A 21,692-nucleotide genomic window follows, 5' to 3' on the forward strand; every position below is an offset into this window, starting at 1 on the left:
TTGCTACCAACAACTTGTGGTGCAGTCCTCGTCAAACTTCTGCGTATGTTCACGCGGTTGTGCTGGAGAGCTCCCACATGTGTTTTCCGGTTTTAAGAAGCTACCGGAATATGCAGCAAAGCGTGGAACGTCCGGCAGAATAACACACCACATATGAACACATAACGGAGAGCTCATGAAACTGTAAAAAAAACAAATCAAGCGGAAAGAAAAACCAATGCCACACTCTTGTCTCTAGTTGTCTATTTATTGTTTTTGTTGTTGTTGCTATTTACACATTGTACAGGCACGATAAGCATTCTCCACAAATGCGCAGCTGAATCTGAATCAAAACGAACACCATTTTGTTGATACATTTTTCATTAGAAAACCAAATACGCAAGTGAGAAGTTTTTTTTATGCAAACATCCAGCGCGGTTATATATAAATTTATTCTTGGAATTACTGCGGATCAAGCCGGTGCCATTCTGTGCAAGAGATTAGTAAATTATGACCTCTATGCTAACATAAAAGTAATTCCAGAGTTGCCACAATACCCCTTTTCACAAATACAATAAGGTGCGATATTACATTTCATGATGGCAGTTATTACAAAATAATGTAAATTGTATATTTGTGATTGTATCTCACATCTTAAGTTTATTTGTTGTGCTTAGATGGACTTCAAATATGAATGGATGCTTAAAATGACTTCAAATAATGATGTTCACTCAATATAGGCCTGTCCAAGTATTCCAATGATTGTAAAATAATAAGAATCTGCCACACATCGTTGTAAAATGACGGCGATACATCGACAAATTGCCAATTCCTCCAGAAAACCTTTGCAAATCTCCCATTTAATGTGTAACAGCATTTTTTTCACTTTAATTACTATTGCAAACTTATACCATAATTTTTTACAAAGAAAATGTGTATTTAAGAAACAATGAGCAACCATAAGAACAATATTTCGAAAAAGTACTATATTATCGCGGATCTTGTCTCATACAACACATTTTAATATCACCAGATCGCTGCAACCCGATTGATTGTTCACCAATAATTCAACTAATGATGGACGTACACCTCCTGCACAGAAGAGCCATGTTGAAAGGTATTCAGGGTTCACGTGTACACAACAAGTACGTGCGCGACAACGCCAAAATACTTGGCGACCCACAACGTGAATACCACAGTAACGTATACAATTGCAGGCTAAAGGTCTACATTGATACGAAAGTTGGCCGTGGCTATGAGCGTGCTTTGCTATGTTAAATAGTACACAGAATCGGTTTTCCAATGAAAATTGTGTTAAGTAATTATAGGAAGAGGTGTGAGGAATGCACGGATTCGAGCGGCTCATTCTCATGTGATACTCCAACCTGAATACAGCCCAATGTGATCCTTGAAACCACGTTTCCGCAGGCAGACACTTGAATGGCCTGGCGTCTATGCCCACTGCATTGCATTTAAATTCAAGAACATATTTGTGTAGGGCTCAAATCCTTTTCGTATATATAACTGTTTGTGTAATACCCGAGATATCTTGTACGACACATTTAAATTTCTCTTTATGAAGATTTGGAGAACACATTTTTTTACATTTTCAGATTTGCTAAATCTAATCATATTTGCTGAACAATCGTCAACCCGAATCATCGATTATTCCAAGACCAAATTTCAGGATGGTCCCTGCATGCCTAATTTTATTTGCAGGACAAATCGAGGTGCGGGACGAAACCAGCAATGCTGGAGAAAACGATTTGATTGCAGTGATAAAACACTTCAAGACGGAAAGGGGACCTTTCCCGATCAGCAGTCGTGCGTGGTGCTTGTCGACTCTTTCTCAGCAAATCAAGATCATGAATAGGTTACCAACAACACAAAGGCATTCCTAGTCCTCCAAGACGGAGGCCACCCTTATCCATCCCAACGCGCTAAGATTCCGTGCATTCAACGTGCATTCCGCCTCCCTCAACACCACACACGGCTACACCTTTATAGCGTCATGCATGAAGTTACACTGACCAGGCGTGATATTACAGTGTGTGTATATATGTGCGCATCGCTACCACACGTCGCTCGCGAGAGGAACACGTACGAACGAATGAAAGGGGAGTGCAAAACCAACCCAGACGCGGGTTCTGCCCGGATCCTCGCGAGCTTTGTAAACAAACCAAACGCACAGCGGGACCAACAAAAAAATAAGATTCGCCACTGCCCATCACCGAATCTTGACTTAAAGCTTTCGTGACTGCAGGAATTCATATTCTTTGGGTCTTTCGGTAAAGCCACGTAGGTAGGCTCAAAGACAATAACAAAAACTACGACGTTTCGATCACAACATCGTGATCGCTTGCGTTGTGATCGAAACGTCGTAGTTTTTGTTATTGTCTTTGAACCTATCTATGTGACTTTACCGAAAGACCCAACGAATATGCCCGTCATTGGTTTATATACTCCTACTGAACACTCGCGTCTGATTGGCTGGCCCTTAATCACACGCCCATGACCCCGTCTCCATAACACACACACGAGGGGCAGTCACAAAGGTTCTGCAATGAGATATTAATGTCAGAATAGGATCGTAATAAGCACATTGCAATTGGTTCCTTGTTTTATAAGCCTAGAACCACGTGATTGCAAGGAGTACACGTGTCTCCTGTAGAAAGCACATAGGCGTGTAACGATTCATCTCCAAGATTCGATTGTCACGATTATGGCGTCGTGATTCAATTCAGGGAATCGCTACTTTGTCATTTTTTAAATCTTATGTATGCTCATGTTTCACTTGATTGTACAGGTATGGCCCTCAGCGTAACATTAATAATCATGATCTTCGCATTTAAATGGCGCTTAAAACGCCTCGGCAACTCAAAGCGCAATCTCAACTCAAACGTACGCAGAGCCCCCCCCCCCCCCCCCCAGTGGCAGCTGCCAAAGTGTGGCACAAGGCAACTGGGTAGCGCCGTGCAAGTGGGTAACTTTGCCAGTCTCGAGCGATGGTTGCCACGTATCAGCTTAGCGGAGCCATTTGCAGCACACAATTCCCGAAGCGTTTCGAATTACATTACGAGAATTTAACATCCACTGTGAAGCAGAAATAACATATCTTGCAATAATGACTAGGGCGGTCTGCTCAATTCCAACCACAAACCTCGGCAACAAGTGGCAAATGCGTTCCTATTCGGCCACGTCACGGCCTCTGTATGCAACTCACAAATCGTTAAATAATCGATACGGACACTCGTAATTTGATATCTGTACAGATAAGCATTAGAATAATTTCATGTTATGAATTGACGCATCGTTACACACCCAAAGATGTCTCCCTTGTAAAATAGATTTATCAATTGGCTCGTAATTAGTCGTAAAAAGGGGCTGCTATAGCGGAAATTATGCAGACAATACATCCATTCTTCTCCAGGCCTCCGATCCGCATCTCGTTTGTGTATATGAAGAGGTGACACTGCCCTGTCGATGGCTTTGTGTGCGGGTACACGACGTACAAAAGTTAAGGCAGGGAAACAAAAACGATCACTGTGTAAATATATCTATACTGTACATATTCAAGTCTTTGTTTGCAAACAATGCTTATCCGTTCATCGGCTCTGAACAAGAGAACAAAAAAATATCAACCTGATGTTTCATTGGCGTCACCCAACAATTGGCAAAAAAAAATAGAAATTAAACCGGAAAAGACAAAAAAAATTACCCACACCCTACCTCCTCCCGAACATCCCCATCTTCTCCCCCCCACCCAATACAATCAATGTAAAATGTACAACTCCATTGCCATTCTGGCAGATAAAACAAATGCACAACAGATTAAAAAAATCACTGCACTGCCTTAACGCAATCAAAACGCCTATATATTCTACAGGGCCCCAAACGTCGCTATGTAAACCACAGCTAAAATTGGGATTACGTATTTATATATACGGTGTAAATATATTTTTTATCACCAATTTATGTCCAACAGCACATTTAAAAACGCTCACCGGAATTTGCCCTAAACGCGTAGCTGTATACAACTGTACATCCACGCCTCCAAGACATCAACGTATACGCAAAGTTCTCGCCTTGGCAGAACACGGTGAAATCACCACGTCCAGCTGTCAGCCACACACCAACATCGTTGCAGTGATTGACCTCAATGTGGAAGCACCGTCTGTGACAAGCCGCTGACGTTATTATACTGACACGCCCATACTGGACATCTGTGGACAAAGCGCTTCGAAGCTCATCGAATTCCTACAGTCGAAAGATTGATCAGTGGGGACTGCTGCAAAAAATTGGTAACGGGAGGTACAAAATAACATGACGGGAGGATCGATCGTAGAAATAAATGCATTTCAGTGCAATTACATTACATTGGCTAAGTGTTCACCTGATATACACATGATAGTCAGTACTCCACAATTGTATTAATTAATCGGGCAAACCGGAGTTAAACAGGCTATCTCTGTAATGGTGTTTCGGTCAGGAAAGTGTCAATGGGACAAACAACTTTGGCGAGGCGAGTTTGGGAGAATAATCCGAATCATGTTTACCTTTGCAAGGAAACTGACGTGCCTATAAAAACACACAATTGAGAACTGTCCAATATGGAGCATGCACCCACACACAAGAGCAACAGCTCTGTATGGAACCACCTATGCTTAATGTGTCATACCGGCAAATATGCAATTAAAATGGTTTTCACTCCTGTGTTAAAGCGCAGCAGCAGTGCCCTCTACTGGCAGAGGAAAACATCTCCCAACCCCGTACCACAGAATTATCGAAGAGAGCCGCTTGCGCTAAAGAACGGCACGAGCAAACACGTTGGTGATGAAAATGGAGTCAATTCGCGGATTCAAAGAAAGCACAGGGCAGCATCTACAATGTATTTTTTAAATCGCTCAGAATCTAACTTCTTGGCCACAATCCAAGATACATGTAGGCAGTGCTGTGGCACCACATTTGCAGGATAGGAAAAGAACAATGGTGTATGTAGATCGCTTATATGGAACAATGTCAAATCGTGTGAATGTATGGAGAACTTATATCGAACGGTACGCAGCTAATCATGCTAACCGGAGATGTTTACTGTGGTAGTTTGATTCTGGTGAACCAATAAAGGTTAGACATGCCATTAATTCACCAACGTACTTTAAGATAAACATGTAATAAAGTACGTATATTATTCGTTCCTTGTCGAGGTATAACCGTGTTGTGTATGCATGCATGTATTTGCCAATCATCTTTATAGCAAAGACTTGAAAACCACCAACAAAAATATATATAAATAAATGTAAAATTAAGAATCATTCTAAATAATGCTTCAGACGAAATTATTTTTCAGCCAAAACATTTTAAATGGATTTCTTCAATGTTATTGGTATACATTTAATTAATGACACTTGTTAATCTTAACTAATTATAATCACGGAAATTCCACCTTAAATAGTAATAGTTCACACCTCCGACCCCCCCCCACCACCCCTAAGTACATCCAAAATTGTTTAACTAAGAAATCCATCAAGTCTCCAAAATTCGGTAAGAAAAAATCTTGTGAAAATATTTTTTTTAATTAATAAAAACCAGTGCGGCTAACAAGCATGAAGGTGGTATGATGTAATTCAGTTGTGTTATCTGGAAAACCGTGTAGAGTAGGTCAGTACTTGCACTATAAGGATGTACTTCACTCAAATTTGAGATGCGTAATTCCTGTAGATTCATGAGAAAAGGCTCACTAAAAACGGACAGCAATGGCACGCAGGCTTTGCTCAAACTCCTCAGCTGCTTGAGCGACGTCTTGAAGACACGGAGACACAAAAGCCAAGTGACGAGTGTCAGAAGTGGTGGTTACTGTGTCGATTGAAGCTGGATCTCAGGAGTTACCCTCAGCCGACTGTGCAAGGGTGAGTGTGTCATTTAAATGTTGGTCTTGTTAGTCACAAGCGAACTCACAGGAACCAAACATAATAACCGTATAAGATGCCGAAGGAACACCGACTCCCAAGTGCCGCATGATACAGGAATCCCCCGAAATAAGCTGCGGCGTCATGAGTTGCTTTGCATATATAGGTTGCTGATGCATTTTCGGGAGCATATTGTCTTCGACGTTTAATGTTTTGCATGTGTTCTTAAAAAAAAGTGTCGTGGAGCATGTGGCGGGAAATCCCGTTTCCACTACGTCGTGGTATGCGCTACCCATGTAATGTACAATATTACATAGCAACATAGCTGGACTTGGCAATGTGACGTGGTGGAGTTGATATAATTATTTGTATTGAGTGAAAATGTATTTCGACTTATAATTGTATGCATTTTCGTGCACTTCACGACGTTTAGTCACATTTATTTCCCAGGAATGTCAACTAGGATATGCCACTCCTGATTTTAATGTTAAAGCAATGGGAAATTAGTTTCCTTTAAGTAATTTTGAGTTAAGCTGCATTTCCCAGGAAATGCTGCATTTCCCAGGAACTGCTGCTCCTTATGCATAGTGGGGGGATTCCTGTATAAGTGGTGGTAGACCAAAGCATCCCCAAATTAGAGGTGGACACTTTCTATTGAGGTGCTGAAATCTGCCACATTTGCCGTTTAGTCATTATTGAAAATAAAAAGCATGCTTGACGTCTGAGAAATAACCTTCCTGCAGATGAACTGTTTTGACAAAACAGTGGCTTCTTCCTTTGAACAACACCACAATGAATTGTTAAAGAAACATTAAAAACCCCCCCCCCCCCCCCCTTAATTCAACATAACTGCTGCCAATTACACACATCCCACACAATTACCTCCAAAAATGATCAACATTCCACAATACGAGAAGCATAAACATAGCAGAATGACAAACAAAACAATTATCAAGACCCTTTTTTAAACACCCAAAAGTAATCATGTGTTAGGGTTACCCAAACAAAAGAACCATACCGGCTATTAGTATATGTACACGTGTTTGTCAGTTGTAAATGTTAATTGCTTTACAAGTCTTGCAACAGCCTCGCTTTTTTACTCTGCAACCTGAGGCAGTGCAGTTTAACAAAGGACAACAAGCCACCACACAATAAATCAAAACAACCGATTTTTATAGATACCCTGGACTTGCTACTAGCTTTAAAACAAGTCATTTTATATTACCTTTTTCAACACTAACTTTTTCCTTGCATTTTACACCAAGCATTAGCATTTTACCGATCAAACCACAACTTCTATCATGTTAACTCTGCTTCTGAGTTTGTCAATGCTCAAGCTTATTCCAGTGTCCTATGTACAACGAAAACGCTGAGAGGATACGGAGACGGTGCAACATCAGTCATTCACTGCTGCTGTGCCAGTGCCCGTCTGTTTTTATGTAGAAGGGAATTAGTGCACTTGATTTGCCTTCATGTGATGCCTGCAACAGTGAAGCAGCAGTCCAGCCTCTCTCTCCAGTCAGTCCTGGTTTCCTGTTCTCTCTGGCTGGGTTGTGGTTTCTCCAGCACTCAAGTCCATGAATCCGGCCTCCAAATCCCAAATATCATGTTGCACATGACAGGGCTTCACTATGCATGTATGTAGAACGTCTTTCGCGCCTATCAACACCTCCTGTATTTTTTTCAGTCGCTTTGTGTTTTCTCCCATTGCCAAGGACAATAGCTCAAGATTTTGGCAAATTCGAAATGGATCAATTCCATCTTAAAATTAAAAAGGTAAAATTAAATATTCACGAATTTTTAAAAGCAAGAGAAAACAAAAACATCGGCCCGATACACGGTTCCCGAATTCCAGGTTGGCCAAGCGGTGGTCGGTGGTCATTGTGTTTCTTTGGCCACCATTGCTGCCCGAGGCCTGGCCATGCCATTTTGAACCCCAAGTGGCTTTCGGGCGACTGCATGCGCGTGTGTGGAGATGCCGAACTGCTTGCGCTGATCTCTCGGAGGTCCTTCGACAGGCTTGCTGGCCACCTCCGGCTCCCGAGAGTCATCTGCCGTGTCCCTGTCTGCATCGCCCATGTCTCCGGCCGTCCCAGCCACTGCGGAGCCGTTGGCCACCGGCTGGGATGTGGGAGGCATTGGGGGCCGCTGGCAGATCTGCGCGTAACTCAGCTTCTTTGGTTCCTGTTGTTAATTGGAAGTTGCGCAAATCATTAGGTTATAGCTTGAACACAAGCTTCTGTTGAAAAATTACGTTTCTTTCCTGATAAGTAAAGTTTCATTACTGCTCATGTTAATTAAACAACTTTAATTTATAGTGTCTAAATATTATTTATTCCTAAGATACATTAACTATTTCATGCTGTACTATATACCAGACAAGCACACAAAACAGTAAATAGTCAACTCTTGAATACCTCGGTTTTTTACGTAAAACGGGGTGTGGGGACACTGTCATTTTAAATGGGATTGCTTGCTCACACGTTTGCAGTCACATGGGGATCGAGTTACTGACCATAAACAAGTGAGCAGCAGCAGATAATAAAACCAGTGTGTGCATAAATCTATTATTTATTCACAAGCACAGGTAATCCACAACCCAGATAGTACACCAATAGATAATTGAGAGTTAACAGTAGAGGAGAGGTCTTGGCCAAGATGACACGACAGGACGAGGGGTTGTGTCCAGGCAGGGGGTGTGTGCAGGTTCTCACCGTGGCATGGACCTCAGCGGGTCCAGGCGTGACGGTGGGAGCTGGGGCACGGCTTTCGCTCGGTTCATCCGTACATGTGCCAGCCGTCTCCGTGGTACTGCGCCCGTACACACAGAGGATCGTAAAATTCTCATGTCTCACTTTGGTAGGTGCTTAAAGTCACTCCATCTGTCATCCTCACAGTTTCACGGTTGATGTCCATGAGAGACAGTTTCCAAAGTTTGTGATCTTCAGCATCTCATGGATAGCACTGTCCAACTGCTCACATTATCCTGGCAACTGATCCTTTACTTTATATATCGACAAGTGTGTAGTACATATTAGCAACATTTGATTAAATGTGATACCAAAGAAAACTAGTCCAATGAAAAACATGCACAACTTAAGAAAACAAGGACTGCTGTAATTGAACTGCTACGGAGGGAACTGCTATGTTTCATCACCATCACAAAATATTTATACCACGCCTCCCGTGCAGTACATCTCAAGGCGACCCCTGGTGGCAGTTGTCCAGTTGAATGTAGCACCGCCAGCAAGTGGAGATTAGTCTGCCAGTAAGGGGACATGTTGCTATGTGGCTTCCCAATTAAGTAAAGTACGAGTATTCTTGGTTCTTTCGGTAAGTCACATAGAAGGGAAATAATAAAATAATAAAAATATCAAACCATAACATTCTCACGACGTTTCGACTGCAACACAAGCAATCATCATCAGGTGTGAAATCCACAGCAAAAACCAAGAATATGAATCCCTGCAGTCCCGAAAGCTTTAAATCAAAAGTACGAGTAACTTATCAAATTTGGAATATTGTTTTATACAAAAGAGCTTGAAGTGGGGGAAGCTAAAACCATGCACCGTGGGAGGAGAGGTGTGAAGTTGTGGCTTACCTGCTGACAGTGGCTTGAGATGTGGGGCAAGGGTTTGTGGGCTCAGGGCTGCACACAGGCATAGGTGTGGGCTTGCTCTTGTTCAATGCGCTCGGGGGCACTGCTGTGCTGCCATTTGTACTCCCAGTTTGCGAGGCCTGCGTTATAAAAATATCGAGTCTTTTTACAAATCTATTTTACGTACTTTTCCAGGAACGAACCGTATAAAAACAGGTATATGCATGTATAGGTACATCAAAACACAAGGACATCTATTATTAGCTAGGGGAAAAAAATACCAGCTTTCAGTACAACAGACCTCCTTTACTTTCCTGTGAAGGGCAGTTGTCGAAAACCTTGCCAACTATTTTCATAACCATATTTTTGGAAACAAACCTAACACGTGACATTGGTCACAAATCTCTTAAAATTGTCACCATAAACATCTATTTTTGGATGAGTGTTTCTGTGAACACGCATATATAAAATAAATACATGATATTTCATGGGAGCCAGGTATTTATAATTATTTAGTACATTTGGTATTCACACCATTTTTATAGCGCAAGGCCATTACGAAGGCACTATGTTTCACAATGTTGCTGTGTGTCATCCCAATTGAGTAATTTTGCATATTTGGACAATGAGACTGACACACAATGACCTACTCTTTTTGTAATGAAATCACAGAATCTTTAATGTCCACTGAAGCAGAAGTCGTGTACTTTTACGGTTAATATGCCTGTGGTAATAACCAGGGCAGTCAGCTGGATTCGAACCATGACCTGCAATAATCGGAGAACACACAACCGCTGGGCCAGGTCACCGCCGTATTTAAAATTCCATTGGTATCAAGGCATGGTTAAAGTGATAAATATTTATACTTACAGCCCTCGTGTCAACCCGCCTCTCCATGTCACGTGGGTTGTGGGGGTTATTTAACCATACTTCACCACATTAACCAGTGTGGGTTGGATGGGAGCATAGAAGTACAGTACAGTGTGTTTGCAGCACTGATTTCCGATGTCCTCCACCTTTTTACGTGTATCTGTTACGCTTTGAAGTTAATATAACAGTTATATACAAATAGCATTAATAGTAGGTTTTCATTAACTTTGCTTTGAGTAAGCTAGCTCTCATTAGAAATAACTAATGCTACAGTGGTTTTTGTCCAAGTGACATTGGCACATGAGCTGATATTGCCCTCAGATCTCATAATCTTTGGGGTCATCGGGACCTGCCCCAGCACGGAATAGCAAGGACTCAGGGAAAGGAGATGGAAAATGGCAAGAGCAGTAAATACAGGAGGGACAGATGCAAAGGACAGTTTGGAAGAGTAAAAGCGCAGCGCAGAGACAACGAACGCAAAAGTAAAAGGAAGTAAAGTTTGAGGTGAGGGACAGCACAGGGACAGGACAGAGAAGAACAGCAGAGTCCAGCTATCCGCCTGGCGGTAACCCTCTCAGAAAATGACGTCATCATCGGGCAAGCAGATCGACGGTTCCACTAAACCGGCCTTTTTCCAATAAACTTTTCCTGTCAATGACAAAAAATAATTCCACTCTAACTTCTATGCAACAACAGCCATAGCTTTATACATTATTAATAGCCCTAAACACTCAGCGACTGGAGAAAGTGTAATCGGTAAATGGCTGCCAGAGACTCCAATCCGCCAAACAATGGATGGAAGAGTAATGAACGAATGAACCACAAAGACGGTTCCCGCATGGCAGCAGGTGCAAGAGATGGTGGCGATCACGACGCTGCTGACCTTTCCGATCCCTCGCACCACGTCGGCGAGGCGGTTCTCGTGCCGCGTGGGGACACTGTCCTCGCGGACGCTGGTCGACGCCCCGGGCAGGGGGGGGAACTCGGACGCGGCCAATTCGAGCCGCGGGGACTCGGGGGGAACAAGGGGCACAGGCGGCTGCGGACATTTCTGTTCCGAGCACAAAAATGAACGGCAAAATAAGTGGATTTTTTACATTGTAGGTTATTCACAGCCGCTCGTAATCAAAGTGTGGTCTCTCTTCACGGTTTGGGAATGTGTTGAGAGAACATTTTCAAATCCTGAAGGTGCCCCGCAGTAGCGCGTGGAAAAGGTTAATATAATAAATGCAGCTTAACCCAGACGACCACACTTTGAAGACCAGTAGCTGCAACTCTGCACTCTACAACATTTAATCATGATGTTACAAGCAGGAAAACTACGTGAAGATTTTTCGTGAGCTTATCAAGTAATACTTTTATTTTCATGTTTTTAGAAATAAAATTATAACCGTAGTTTGCACTAATATTGATCTTTTTTAAATAACCACGCCAAATTAAACCCCCCAACACCACAAACACAATCTGTTTAATTGGGCTATACACACTAATGAAAGGCACTTATTTCTACAGATATTGTTATTTACACTGAAGAATGCCCATGTTGACATTAAGGCCAAGGTTATTGTGCCAAGGTAACCAAAGGGTTAAGAGAGGACCACATACCACAGTCCGCTCATCGTCTCTTCTCCTCCTCCCTCGGAAACCTTTCCTGTGTGTGGAACACAAACACTCCAGTCAACAAAGGCACGCGCACACACACACCCAAGCAATGTGTAAGAGCTAAAAACATGTTAGTGTGCAGAACCTTTAAGGAGAAAATATTTCCATTGCCCTCAGATCTCATAATCATTGTGGTCATCGGGACCAGACCCAGGAGGATACAGTAAGAGCCCAGAGGAAATGGTGAAAAGGACAGAAAAGAAAACATGGCAGGATAGTTGAGACAAGATGAAAAAGGAAAGCAATGAGATATAAGGAAAAGGGAATATGGAAGAGAATCAAGGTAGAAAAGGCACAGTAAAGGATAGCAACGTAGGAAGGGGACAGAAGGGAAGATGAGCTAAACTGTCCTCCTGGCGAAATCCCTCCAGGAAAATGTTCTCATCATTGGGCAAATTTACAGGTTGTGTTTTTTTTTAGAAACAAAAACGCTAACATATATTGTGTTGAACGGTAACAATGTCATTAGATAAGGCATGTGATAACTCACTAACCTCAGCAAACTGATGACCTGTCATAATTCGGGGTGACAATTTTAGTTCAGAAATGTCTTTTCTGTCTATATGTTACAGTTTTAGTTGTAGCTTGAAATTTTTTTACCATCTCATTTCCATAGTTGTTTTGTTCTACCAAATAAATGTAATGGTCAAATTTTGAAAGGCCCATTTGTCAATCAATTAGTGGTGAAGCGCTCTGCATGTGTTGTCAGTTACAGGGGTTGATTGTCCATACTTCACACTGGTCAGTGTAGGTTGATGAAGGAATGCCCAGGACAAGTTTCAAATATCACTCACCACTGATGTTAACCGGGGTTAGAAATTTAATTAAAATCACCATGTTTGAAGTGTAGTGTGCTAACCACTACACTGCCTCCACAACCACTATTTCTTTATATTTGCATATATCGAACACTATCATTTTCACACGTACAATTAAATGCACATATTGTGAACGTAAGAAGCGATTTTAGAACGCATCTTTTAGCTATACACCGTTTACTTAAGGAGATATTGTTTCCTGGAATCCCGGGGGGGGGGGATTATTTTTGGCTATACGGAGTTTGACGTTGTAAAAATTGTTGTTAGAAAGGCTTGCGAGAGGTGAGCCCAACGCATCATTTTCTAGAAACGTAACCCACACGTTCGGCAAGGATATCGTGCACTAGCATGTTCAAAATTCAAGCTGTCAAACTGAAAAAAGGCAAAGAAAAACGAACAAACCTTCCTCTGGAGGCGAGGAGTGCCGGGTCTCCGCCGTTTACTTCGACATCTCGCCTCACAAAGGGGACATCCGACGGCTGCGTTCGACTGCCCAGGAACGGCTGCTCTGGCGCATGAGGCCTGTAGCTGCTGCCTCCGCCACTCACGCCACTGGTGATGCTACTGCTGCTGCCGCCACCCACACCACTGCCCACAGTGCTGCCCGTAGGCCGGCGCTGCCCGGCATTAGCCCCTCCTCGTGGGGCACCATTGGTTGCCGGCCTGTCGACGAGGTGCACGCTGTTCATCGGCACAAAGGAAATTGCGTCCGGGATCACCTTGTCGTGTTGGCTATGGTGGCTCCTTCCTTGGGACTTTCCTCCTCCCCTAGTGGAGTGACAAAATGTGCACATACTTTTTTAATGAAAATACATTTGCTTAAGCTTTTATTGTGTTTCACTCTGCGCTCCAATATTATGTTACTCATTCCAAATTATACTAGATTTTACATGGCACTAAATGACAAAAACAAATTGGCATTGAATTCAATGTAATATCTTCCAAATTTCAAGGAAGATGGAACCAAAAAAACATTGCAGCTATGTACTTAGGCCTTGTATCCAACAATAGCTTGAAACTTTCTTACAGCGGGCAAAAATACTTTCCAATCATAGCCAGGCACACTGGCCCGAGCACTCTTGTGACATAACTACATCGTTGTATTAACACATATGGAGGGTATCAGTGCCTGCACCAATGAGTAATGCAGTTTATCAGAACGTTAACATTTTTTTTCCTTCATGAACAAAGCTTCAAACTTGTGTCAGATAGCCTTGGACATAGGAGCCTCAGAGTTTACTTACAAAAGCTATCACTCTCTTTTGGTCATGTCTTTTTTCAAAAGCCTTTGGTGGGGGGGGGGCGTGTGCATTACCTGCTCCTGCCTGTGTATGGCCGATGCTGCAGTGCCTGCATGTGCTTGTAGTGGCCAGTGGCAGGGAAGCTACTCAGGAAGGCAGTGCTTGGAAAAGTGCCCTGTCAGCATGACACAGCACACAAACAAAGTCAACTCAAACACACTACACTTGTGATCTGCAAAATGCCTATTTTCTCCAAAATGATAAGCACAGAACCTTGATTAATGCTGTTTTTCCAAACAAGTCAACAAATATAATAAATTAGTGCTCACTAAAAAAACAACGTGCTAACATTTTCTTTTTTCACATGGGGCATTAATAATAATTGTAGTGTTGTGCAAAAGTTAAGTTCGATGCCGATTTTGGATCAAGATGTGGCAGCCCACCGTTACGAGCTGCGTGCCATCGTAGTAGCCAAGTGACGAGGACCAGGGTTGGGACAGCATGCTGTAGAAGGGGTATGTTGGCTGCTGCTGCTGCTGCTGTGCCGGGCTGTAATGCACAGGCTGCATGTATACGGCGGCGGGCTGGAACTGCTGCTGGTGAAAGCCGCCCACTTCCAGTGATTGCTGACCATTCTTGGGGATGAATGCAGTGATGCCCATCGACTTGGCCTTAATGCGTGCCTGAGCACAAAACACGTGCAAGAGCACAAATAGACATGCGTGTAAAAACAAAAACACCATCTCTAGACTTTTTGTGAAATAAAGCATCAGAGTGCAGGTTTGATTAACAACTATTTAAGATGTTTGGAAGGCTAGCATTTAAATCAACATCAAATATACAAGTACAGCCCCTTTAACAGTCCATTGCTGGATGAACGTATCCCCATGCTGTGCCAGTCATGAGATTTTTATTTAACCATACTTCACAGCAGATGTTAGTCAGTGTAGGTTGATATAGAAACACATAGCCAGTTTAGATAATAACTCGCTGCTGATGGTAGTGATCTAACCACGACGTCATTGCTACATTGCTCCCTGTTAGGAAGCCAGCACTCAACTGATAAAACACCTATGGTTAGAATCTAGATTTGAAGTTTTCGTGACTGCAGGGATCCATACTCTTTGGTTCTTTCGGTAAAGCCACGTAGGTATAAAATACAATAAATCACGACGTTTCGGGCGCAACACAAGCGTCCGTCATCAGGTGGGACAACCACAGCAATTGTTTTCTTGCTGTGGTTGTCCCACCTGATGATGGATGCTTGTGTTGCGCCCGAAACGTCGTGATTTAATCTATTTTATACCTACGTGACTTTACCGACAGAACCAAAGAGCACCTATGGTTCGATCTCTTAATGGGAAGCTCTCCCCACATAACACACACACACCAAAAGATGGATCTTAAAGCAATGTTCTAATTTTATTAAATTTTTAAAATTAAGATAATCATGCCGTCTAATCCATATTGGCTACATAATACAATGAAAAATTCCAGTAACAAGAACACATTTACGCACCATGATAGGCTTTCCCAAGAATGTCTTGGCTTCCTCTCTTAAGTACTTGTAAGCCTGCAGTGGAAAATGTAAATTCAATCATACAAGCACTGTCTTGTGCATGCAATGTCAATGTTACAAAAGGCAGGTGTAGCAACATTTAAATTAAAAACCCGATGGCATCATTCATTCTGGCCATCATACACCAGCATCGCAGCCTTATACTCAAAGAACAAAATACAACCAAGTTATCAAAACAATGCGATGAGAATTAAGGCATGCTAATTAACACACCTTTTTGTTCTCATGGTATATGTTGCCAACAAAGGCGACTGTAGTGTTATGCTAAATGGTTGAACTATGCCAAAAGGCGTCATCTGGTCCAACACCAGTGGAGACTAGGCTCTAAGAAAAGCCGTCTCTCGGGTGTGGACCAATCAATTTCAAGGACAGTGCATATCATTATCAGAGTTGTCTCTTTTTGTTTGCATTTTGACTGCTTGTGTTATGGTTATTGCAAACATGATCCCTTGTATAAAAGGTGTCAGTTTTGGTGCCAGATAAAAGGGTAAAAATCTATTACTACATCTTGCTACTGGCAAAGGAGGTCTCAATGTATATGCTGATGTAATCATGTATTTAAAAGTGGGACACTGAAAATGAGGAGTGTGGAGAGGGCACATTGGCTCACTGGGAGCCCTCACCTGCTGCGCATCTGCATCCGATTCAAACGTAACGTACCAACTGTCATTGTGAGCAAACTCGCAGCTCACAAACCTGGGGCAGTTCTCGCTCTTAAAGAGACTTTCCACCTCCTGAATAAGCATCCGAAGAGTCAAGACATAAAACAAAAGGGCTAATCAGATCCTCGTTAATATAAGGAATGACACGTTTCAAACAGTAATGAATTTCATGAATTTGCCAAGTAAACTAGAATGAAAATATATATATTTAGGCTTTTGAAAAACGAATTAATCATGTGGGTAATTTTTTTTTTTATTAAAAACAATGTACAAACACTGTGTTCAGAAGAAAAACAATGTTACCATAACACACATTTACACACACACACGCACAAAAACATACAAGCATGGCCAACAGAAAATCGTGAACCATTCCATTAACTAAAAGCAACCTGAAATATGCCATATCAGGAGCAGGTGCTCTGCAATAGCCTCTTCCATCTAAATCATGTCAAGGTGCCAGAGAAAAGATCAGCATGCTCGCCTACCTCTATGGGCGTGCTCTCCGGGACCTCTCGCAGGATCACGATGCAACGCTTGTGGTTGGGTCGCACTTTCTCCCCTTTCTCGTCCACTTGCACCAGTGGCGAGGCTGAGCAATGCAACAACAAAAAACACAACAATCATGTAAACAGAAACCTATACATTATAAGCCAACATTAGTCAAGTCAAATTAGAAAACGGGTGATATTTTGTTAGTAGTGTTGACATGCTCCTCATCTGGTTAAATATGACTGACTACCTGTGGCAGTGGAGAAAACTGAGCAGAGTAGAGCAACTATTAGAATTAGGAAATATCTAGACCTAAGCAGCGGTGCATTTTTGAGAAAAATTCTGTTCAAGTATTCAATAGCGATTGCTCTTTACCACATTTCCATGTTTCCTGCAGACTGTTAAATTAAAATAACAGAGAATTTTAAAGGGCAAGAATACAAAAAAATCAATCCAGAAAAAGCCTTTGAATTTGTTCCAAAAGCGTTTGGGAGTGCTGCCCTGCTGTTCAAATGTCACACAAGCTTTTTGCAAAGCAGTGTTTTGTGGAATATTTGTGGATCCAGATTATCACTCTGAAAACTTGGCAACATTTCCACACATCATTCCACGAAAATGAAGATCTTAGCAGTGTTTATCAACATTTAATTATTTTTGCTATTTTGTTTTATCAACTGTTTATAGAGCTTACACATTCAGAGTCCGATACATTTTAATCTGTGTATTAAATTTGTGCATTATTTCACAACCTACTGGCATATTATCCAAAGATGTAAAGTTAATATGCTTGCAACAATGGTGAATAGTTTAATAGTCTGATTATAATAGCAGTATGAAAATGATAGAAAAAAGAAATGTGTCTATTTGGTGTTCAAAATCTTAAGTATTATTGCCGGAAAGAGTAAAGCATACTCTATTTTCATTGTTTTGTAAAAGGACATCAGTGTTCTTGATTTAAAAAAAAAATACATTTCAAAAGCCACCTTTTTGTAAGAGCAGATGTGAAAAACATGTTTTAAAAATAATATAACAAAATTTGAATGTATATAGCACATAAATGCCACCACAGTCCAAGATACAGAACAGAAACGCTGGGCAGACAGGCACGAACGGTATTAAGCCTGGATTTGTTGCACAGTACTTAATTATCAATGAAACAATGGCTCAACTATCCTTCCAAAAGGCATTATTTACCACTAGCCTTTTGCTAGGATGAAAGCTGTATTATATTTGCAAAAAATTGAGCAGAGTATAATTGTATCTTGTGTAAATTTAATGGCAGTGAATCTTGCATGAAAATATGTCATCAAACACTTCACTGCATTTCACTGTAGCACTGTATTAATGCCATTGATTCATGCACGAAATTATGTCACCACGGGCAGAATGAACATGCAAATTCCAAATATACAGCAGGCGCCAGTCGGGATCGAACCCACAACCTCCTGTATACCAGGCAAGGTAGTTAACATCTAGCTGAGGAGAGCAGGGCCATCAGTTGCATTGACACCACTTCCCAAATGTAACATTTTCTAGCAGGTCACGCAGCAGCAAAGTCAACATTAGTGCCTTTCAATTGTAAAGGAAAACACGAGGGGGGGAGGGTTACAACCAGTGCCGTGCCAGGTTGCAAGACGCATAAGGAAAACTTACACTTGAGCACTTCCACGATGAGATCTGTGTCGGCAGTTAGCCTCTTGACCTGGTTGAAGTTGGCGATTGTCCAGATGGGCACATAGTGGTCACTGTCCATCTGGGACACTAGGTACATGTCGTTGGCCAGGTTCTCTCTGCAAGCACAGATGCACGTTGAAAATCCCTTGCACATCACCGGTGGCATTAAAATTGCAAGTGCTGATGCCGGTGTCATTCGCGAAGGCACAAAGGCAGAAATCGGATACTCAATGGATACATCAGCAAGTTTGGAAGGCATAGCTGTGCCCCTCTGTTACTACAATCTATCAAACTTCAACATTTTAATGTACTTTTAAGCAGTTAAAACAACCACCTTGAGAAGTAGTATTCCAGCTGTTTTCTCAAAATTTCCTTCAGTTCTTCGGGCTTCATTGTTTGTGTTTCTGATTGCCCTACATCACCTGCACACAAACATGCATAAAAACACAACTATGTTTTGATCTTATTCACATTAAACACACAAAAAAGTTGAGTGTTTATGGGTGCATGTTACAAAAAAAGACATCCTGACATTCTTTATTTAAACTTGATTAAGATTAAAATTAATTATTTGATTGAGATATTTACTGTGCACGATTTTAATGAAAGTAAACGAAGGCAACAATGAGTGGCGTAAGGGACAGTGCTGTATTGGTAAACACATGCAGGACCAACCTATTGTATTACTATGTAACTGTTCAGTCAAGTGATCAGAAACAGACAATCATGAGCATTGAAAACCTTTGCATTGTAGGAGCAGTAACAAGGCAATTCTTAAAACTCGCTGCAATGACTAAAAATCCACTTAGCACTCGAGCAGGCGAGGACAGCATTGCCAATGAGCAAAACCCATGACTGCAGGGAAACCTAGTGGCTCTGGGGGTCCTCTGAGTGACACGTGGCAGGCATAACACACAGGCAATCCTTTCACCATTAATCAGCTTGTGCAAGGGTCAATGAATCAGCCAAAAGCAATTTTGGCTCAAGAAACATTTACGACTGAATGAATAAGCAGTGCAAACAAGCTCAAAGGTGGCTGTAGTCTCAACATGATGCTTCCACTCGGGACCACAAAGACCCAAGATCAATACTGTGTGATGGAGGATGTTAGGTGTTCTGGCATGGGTTCACATACCGGTGAGGGGACATGTGGGGTTTTCCCCAACCAGGCTGGGCGGTTCCTTGCCCGCACCATTGACGACAGGGACCTGTAGCCCATCCTCCGCCTCTGGAGCTTCCCCATCACCGCTGGCACTCTCCATCACGACATACGGCTTGCCCTCGGGGATGTGTTCGTCTTGGGGCGTCGGTGAGGTTGGGGTCAGCATCTCAGGGGGCAGCACGGGCTCCACCTCGGTCGAAGCGCCGAACGTGGCTTCACCCTCTTCCCCGTTGCTCCCGGAGTAAACTACAATGGGCGCGCACATCGTTACAACACTTTACTCATTTGCTTAACAAGAACGCTTGCTACCAAGTGCAGTGTGATGTGTAGTCATCAATGTCTCGTCATTATGCGCATATGCAATGATTTAACTGAAAAAAAATCTCGATTTAAAGCTTTCGTGACTGCAGGGATTCATCTTCTTGGTTCTTTCGGTAAAGTCACGTAGAAGGGAAATAATAAAATGAATTCATTCTTCACCTGAGGACGGCTGCTTGCGTTGTGGCCGAAACGTCGTGAGAATTATTTTTATTATGTTTTATTTTATCATTTTATTACTTCCCTTCTACATGACTTTTCCGAAAGAACCAAGAAGATGTAAAAAAATCCTCCACTGCTCAATCATGCAAAAAAGGATTTTACAAAGTGTGTAACTATTTCATTTGTAATGAGAGATAACTAAATGTGTTGTGCGGTAGGCATATAATGATGTATCGGATTTATTGATTAAAACTAATCCTGATGATCGTATTACATGCATCAAATTATTGCTGGGCAACCACCAATGGGGTGATATAGGCTGCTGTGGTGCTATGTGGTAGGCAAGTAGAGTCCAGCAAAAGCCATCATTGTACTACTGCATTGAATAGCTCCCAGGTCTATGCTCTGCATCTTCATCAACCCACACCGACCTCCGTGAAGCAAGGTAAAATAACCCCCTCGACCCACTTGACATTGAAGGGTGCTCATCCAATGGTGGATTGGCAAAAGGTTATTGTTATTTTCATGTTCAACCAGCACCTGAGCAGTGGCATTGTTATCATCATGTTCAACTAAACTGTACACACGAGTATCAGCGAATCATATTGTATATCCATTCAGTGCACTGTACATCCAGGCATGTGTGCGTGTTTGTGCGCATACGTGCATGTGTACGAGTGTGCTTGCCTTCAGAGTAGGGTAGAGGCTCTGGGTTGGGCCAGTCCCCATTCACGGCTCTGCCTGGAGCAAAGGCGATGTCAGCGCTGGGCGCCGGGCTCTTCCAGGATGCAGCATTAGGGTTCAGGACAGCGCCCTCCACCATGAGCTGTGTTGCCACATTGGGAGCAGTGTTTATTTTCTATAAAAAACATATGAGAACTCAGCAGTTTTTTTGTATTCTAGTCAACGATGACTATGAGTGTATGACAATGACTACCAGCAAAGACCAAAGCATGTCCGACTATAATGAGATAAGAATAACGAGTCTGAATTATGACAAAGATAACTTCGTAGCATTATTAAAGATGGCAGCCCCCTGCCGAGTTCACTGGTTGGCTGACAAGATAATATCAACACCAACATGTAATAACTATGGATTGACAAAATGCTTGACTGCTTTAGTCACCTAGCAAAGAGAATGACTAAATGAAATCCACAAAGACGTTGCTAAACATCTATAGGTTGTCATCGACTGGACTATGACTACATTTAATAAGACTCTGACTAAATTAGCATGGGTTGGTACACGGCAAAGCCCGAGTAAGCATAAGCAGCATAACTATTTCACGGCTTATCAATTCGGCTAGCTTGGTGGTATTGTGACACATAGCCACTCTTCACTTTTCTAGCAGCACCCCATGATTAAGCAAAGCTCATGGGAAAAGACAACAAAAGCAGAAAAATTCGGTAAAAGTTAATAACGAGAGATTTCTTTTCATGTAATCAAAAGTGAGTTTCTTGGCTACAACCCCAAACAGTTACACAATGCTTTAAAGTAAAACGGTGTTTGTAAAAATAACAATTAATTTACAGCAAATTTTGGGTTGCTCTTAAAAAAATGTTGAATTC

At 42.1% G+C, this 21,692-nt stretch overlaps 1 protein-coding gene across 11 annotated transcripts in view; it reads right to left on the bottom strand.

Moving 5' to 3' along the window:
* Positions 1-226: 226 nt before the first annotated feature.
* The window catches only part of LOC144934549 (la-related protein 4-like), a 32,830-nt gene continuing 11,364 nt past the window's right edge, over positions 227-21,692 (bottom strand). For 3 of the 11 annotated variants that reach the window (XM_078860463.1, XM_078860459.1, XM_078860458.1), the window contains 15 exons: positions 20,811-20,937; positions 19,617-19,889; positions 18,816-18,903; positions 18,461-18,597; positions 16,804-16,907; positions 16,277-16,387; positions 15,594-15,647; positions 14,518-14,757; positions 14,149-14,249; positions 13,236-13,601; positions 11,959-12,004; positions 11,237-11,404; positions 9,487-9,623; positions 8,600-8,696; positions 227-8,069 (listed from right to left, as the gene is read on the bottom strand). In XM_078860463.1, coding sequence (XP_078716589.1) covers positions 7,764-8,069; positions 8,600-8,696; positions 9,487-9,623; positions 11,237-11,404; positions 11,959-12,004; positions 13,236-13,601; positions 14,149-14,249; positions 14,518-14,757; positions 15,594-15,647; positions 16,277-16,387; positions 16,804-16,907; positions 18,461-18,597; positions 18,816-18,903; positions 19,617-19,889; positions 20,811-20,937 — 2,355 coding nt within the window. In that variant the 3' untranslated portion in view covers positions 227-7,763. Of the gene's footprint in view, positions 8,070-8,599; positions 8,697-9,486; positions 9,624-11,236; positions 11,405-11,958; positions 12,005-13,235; positions 13,602-14,148; positions 14,250-14,517; positions 14,758-15,593; positions 15,648-16,276; positions 16,388-16,803; positions 16,908-18,460; positions 18,598-18,815; positions 18,904-19,616; positions 19,890-20,810; positions 20,983-21,692 lie in introns of all 11 variants that reach the window. The other 8 variants (XM_078860462.1, XM_078860457.1, XM_078860460.1 and 5 more) reach the window with 4 other exon arrangements.

The sequence above is a fragment of the Lampetra fluviatilis genome, chromosome 10 (genome assembly GCF_964198595.1).
Source record: "Lampetra fluviatilis chromosome 10, kcLamFluv1.1, whole genome shotgun sequence".
In the NCBI taxonomy this organism is placed as follows: Eukaryota; Metazoa; Chordata; class Hyperoartia; order Petromyzontiformes; family Petromyzontidae; genus Lampetra; species Lampetra fluviatilis.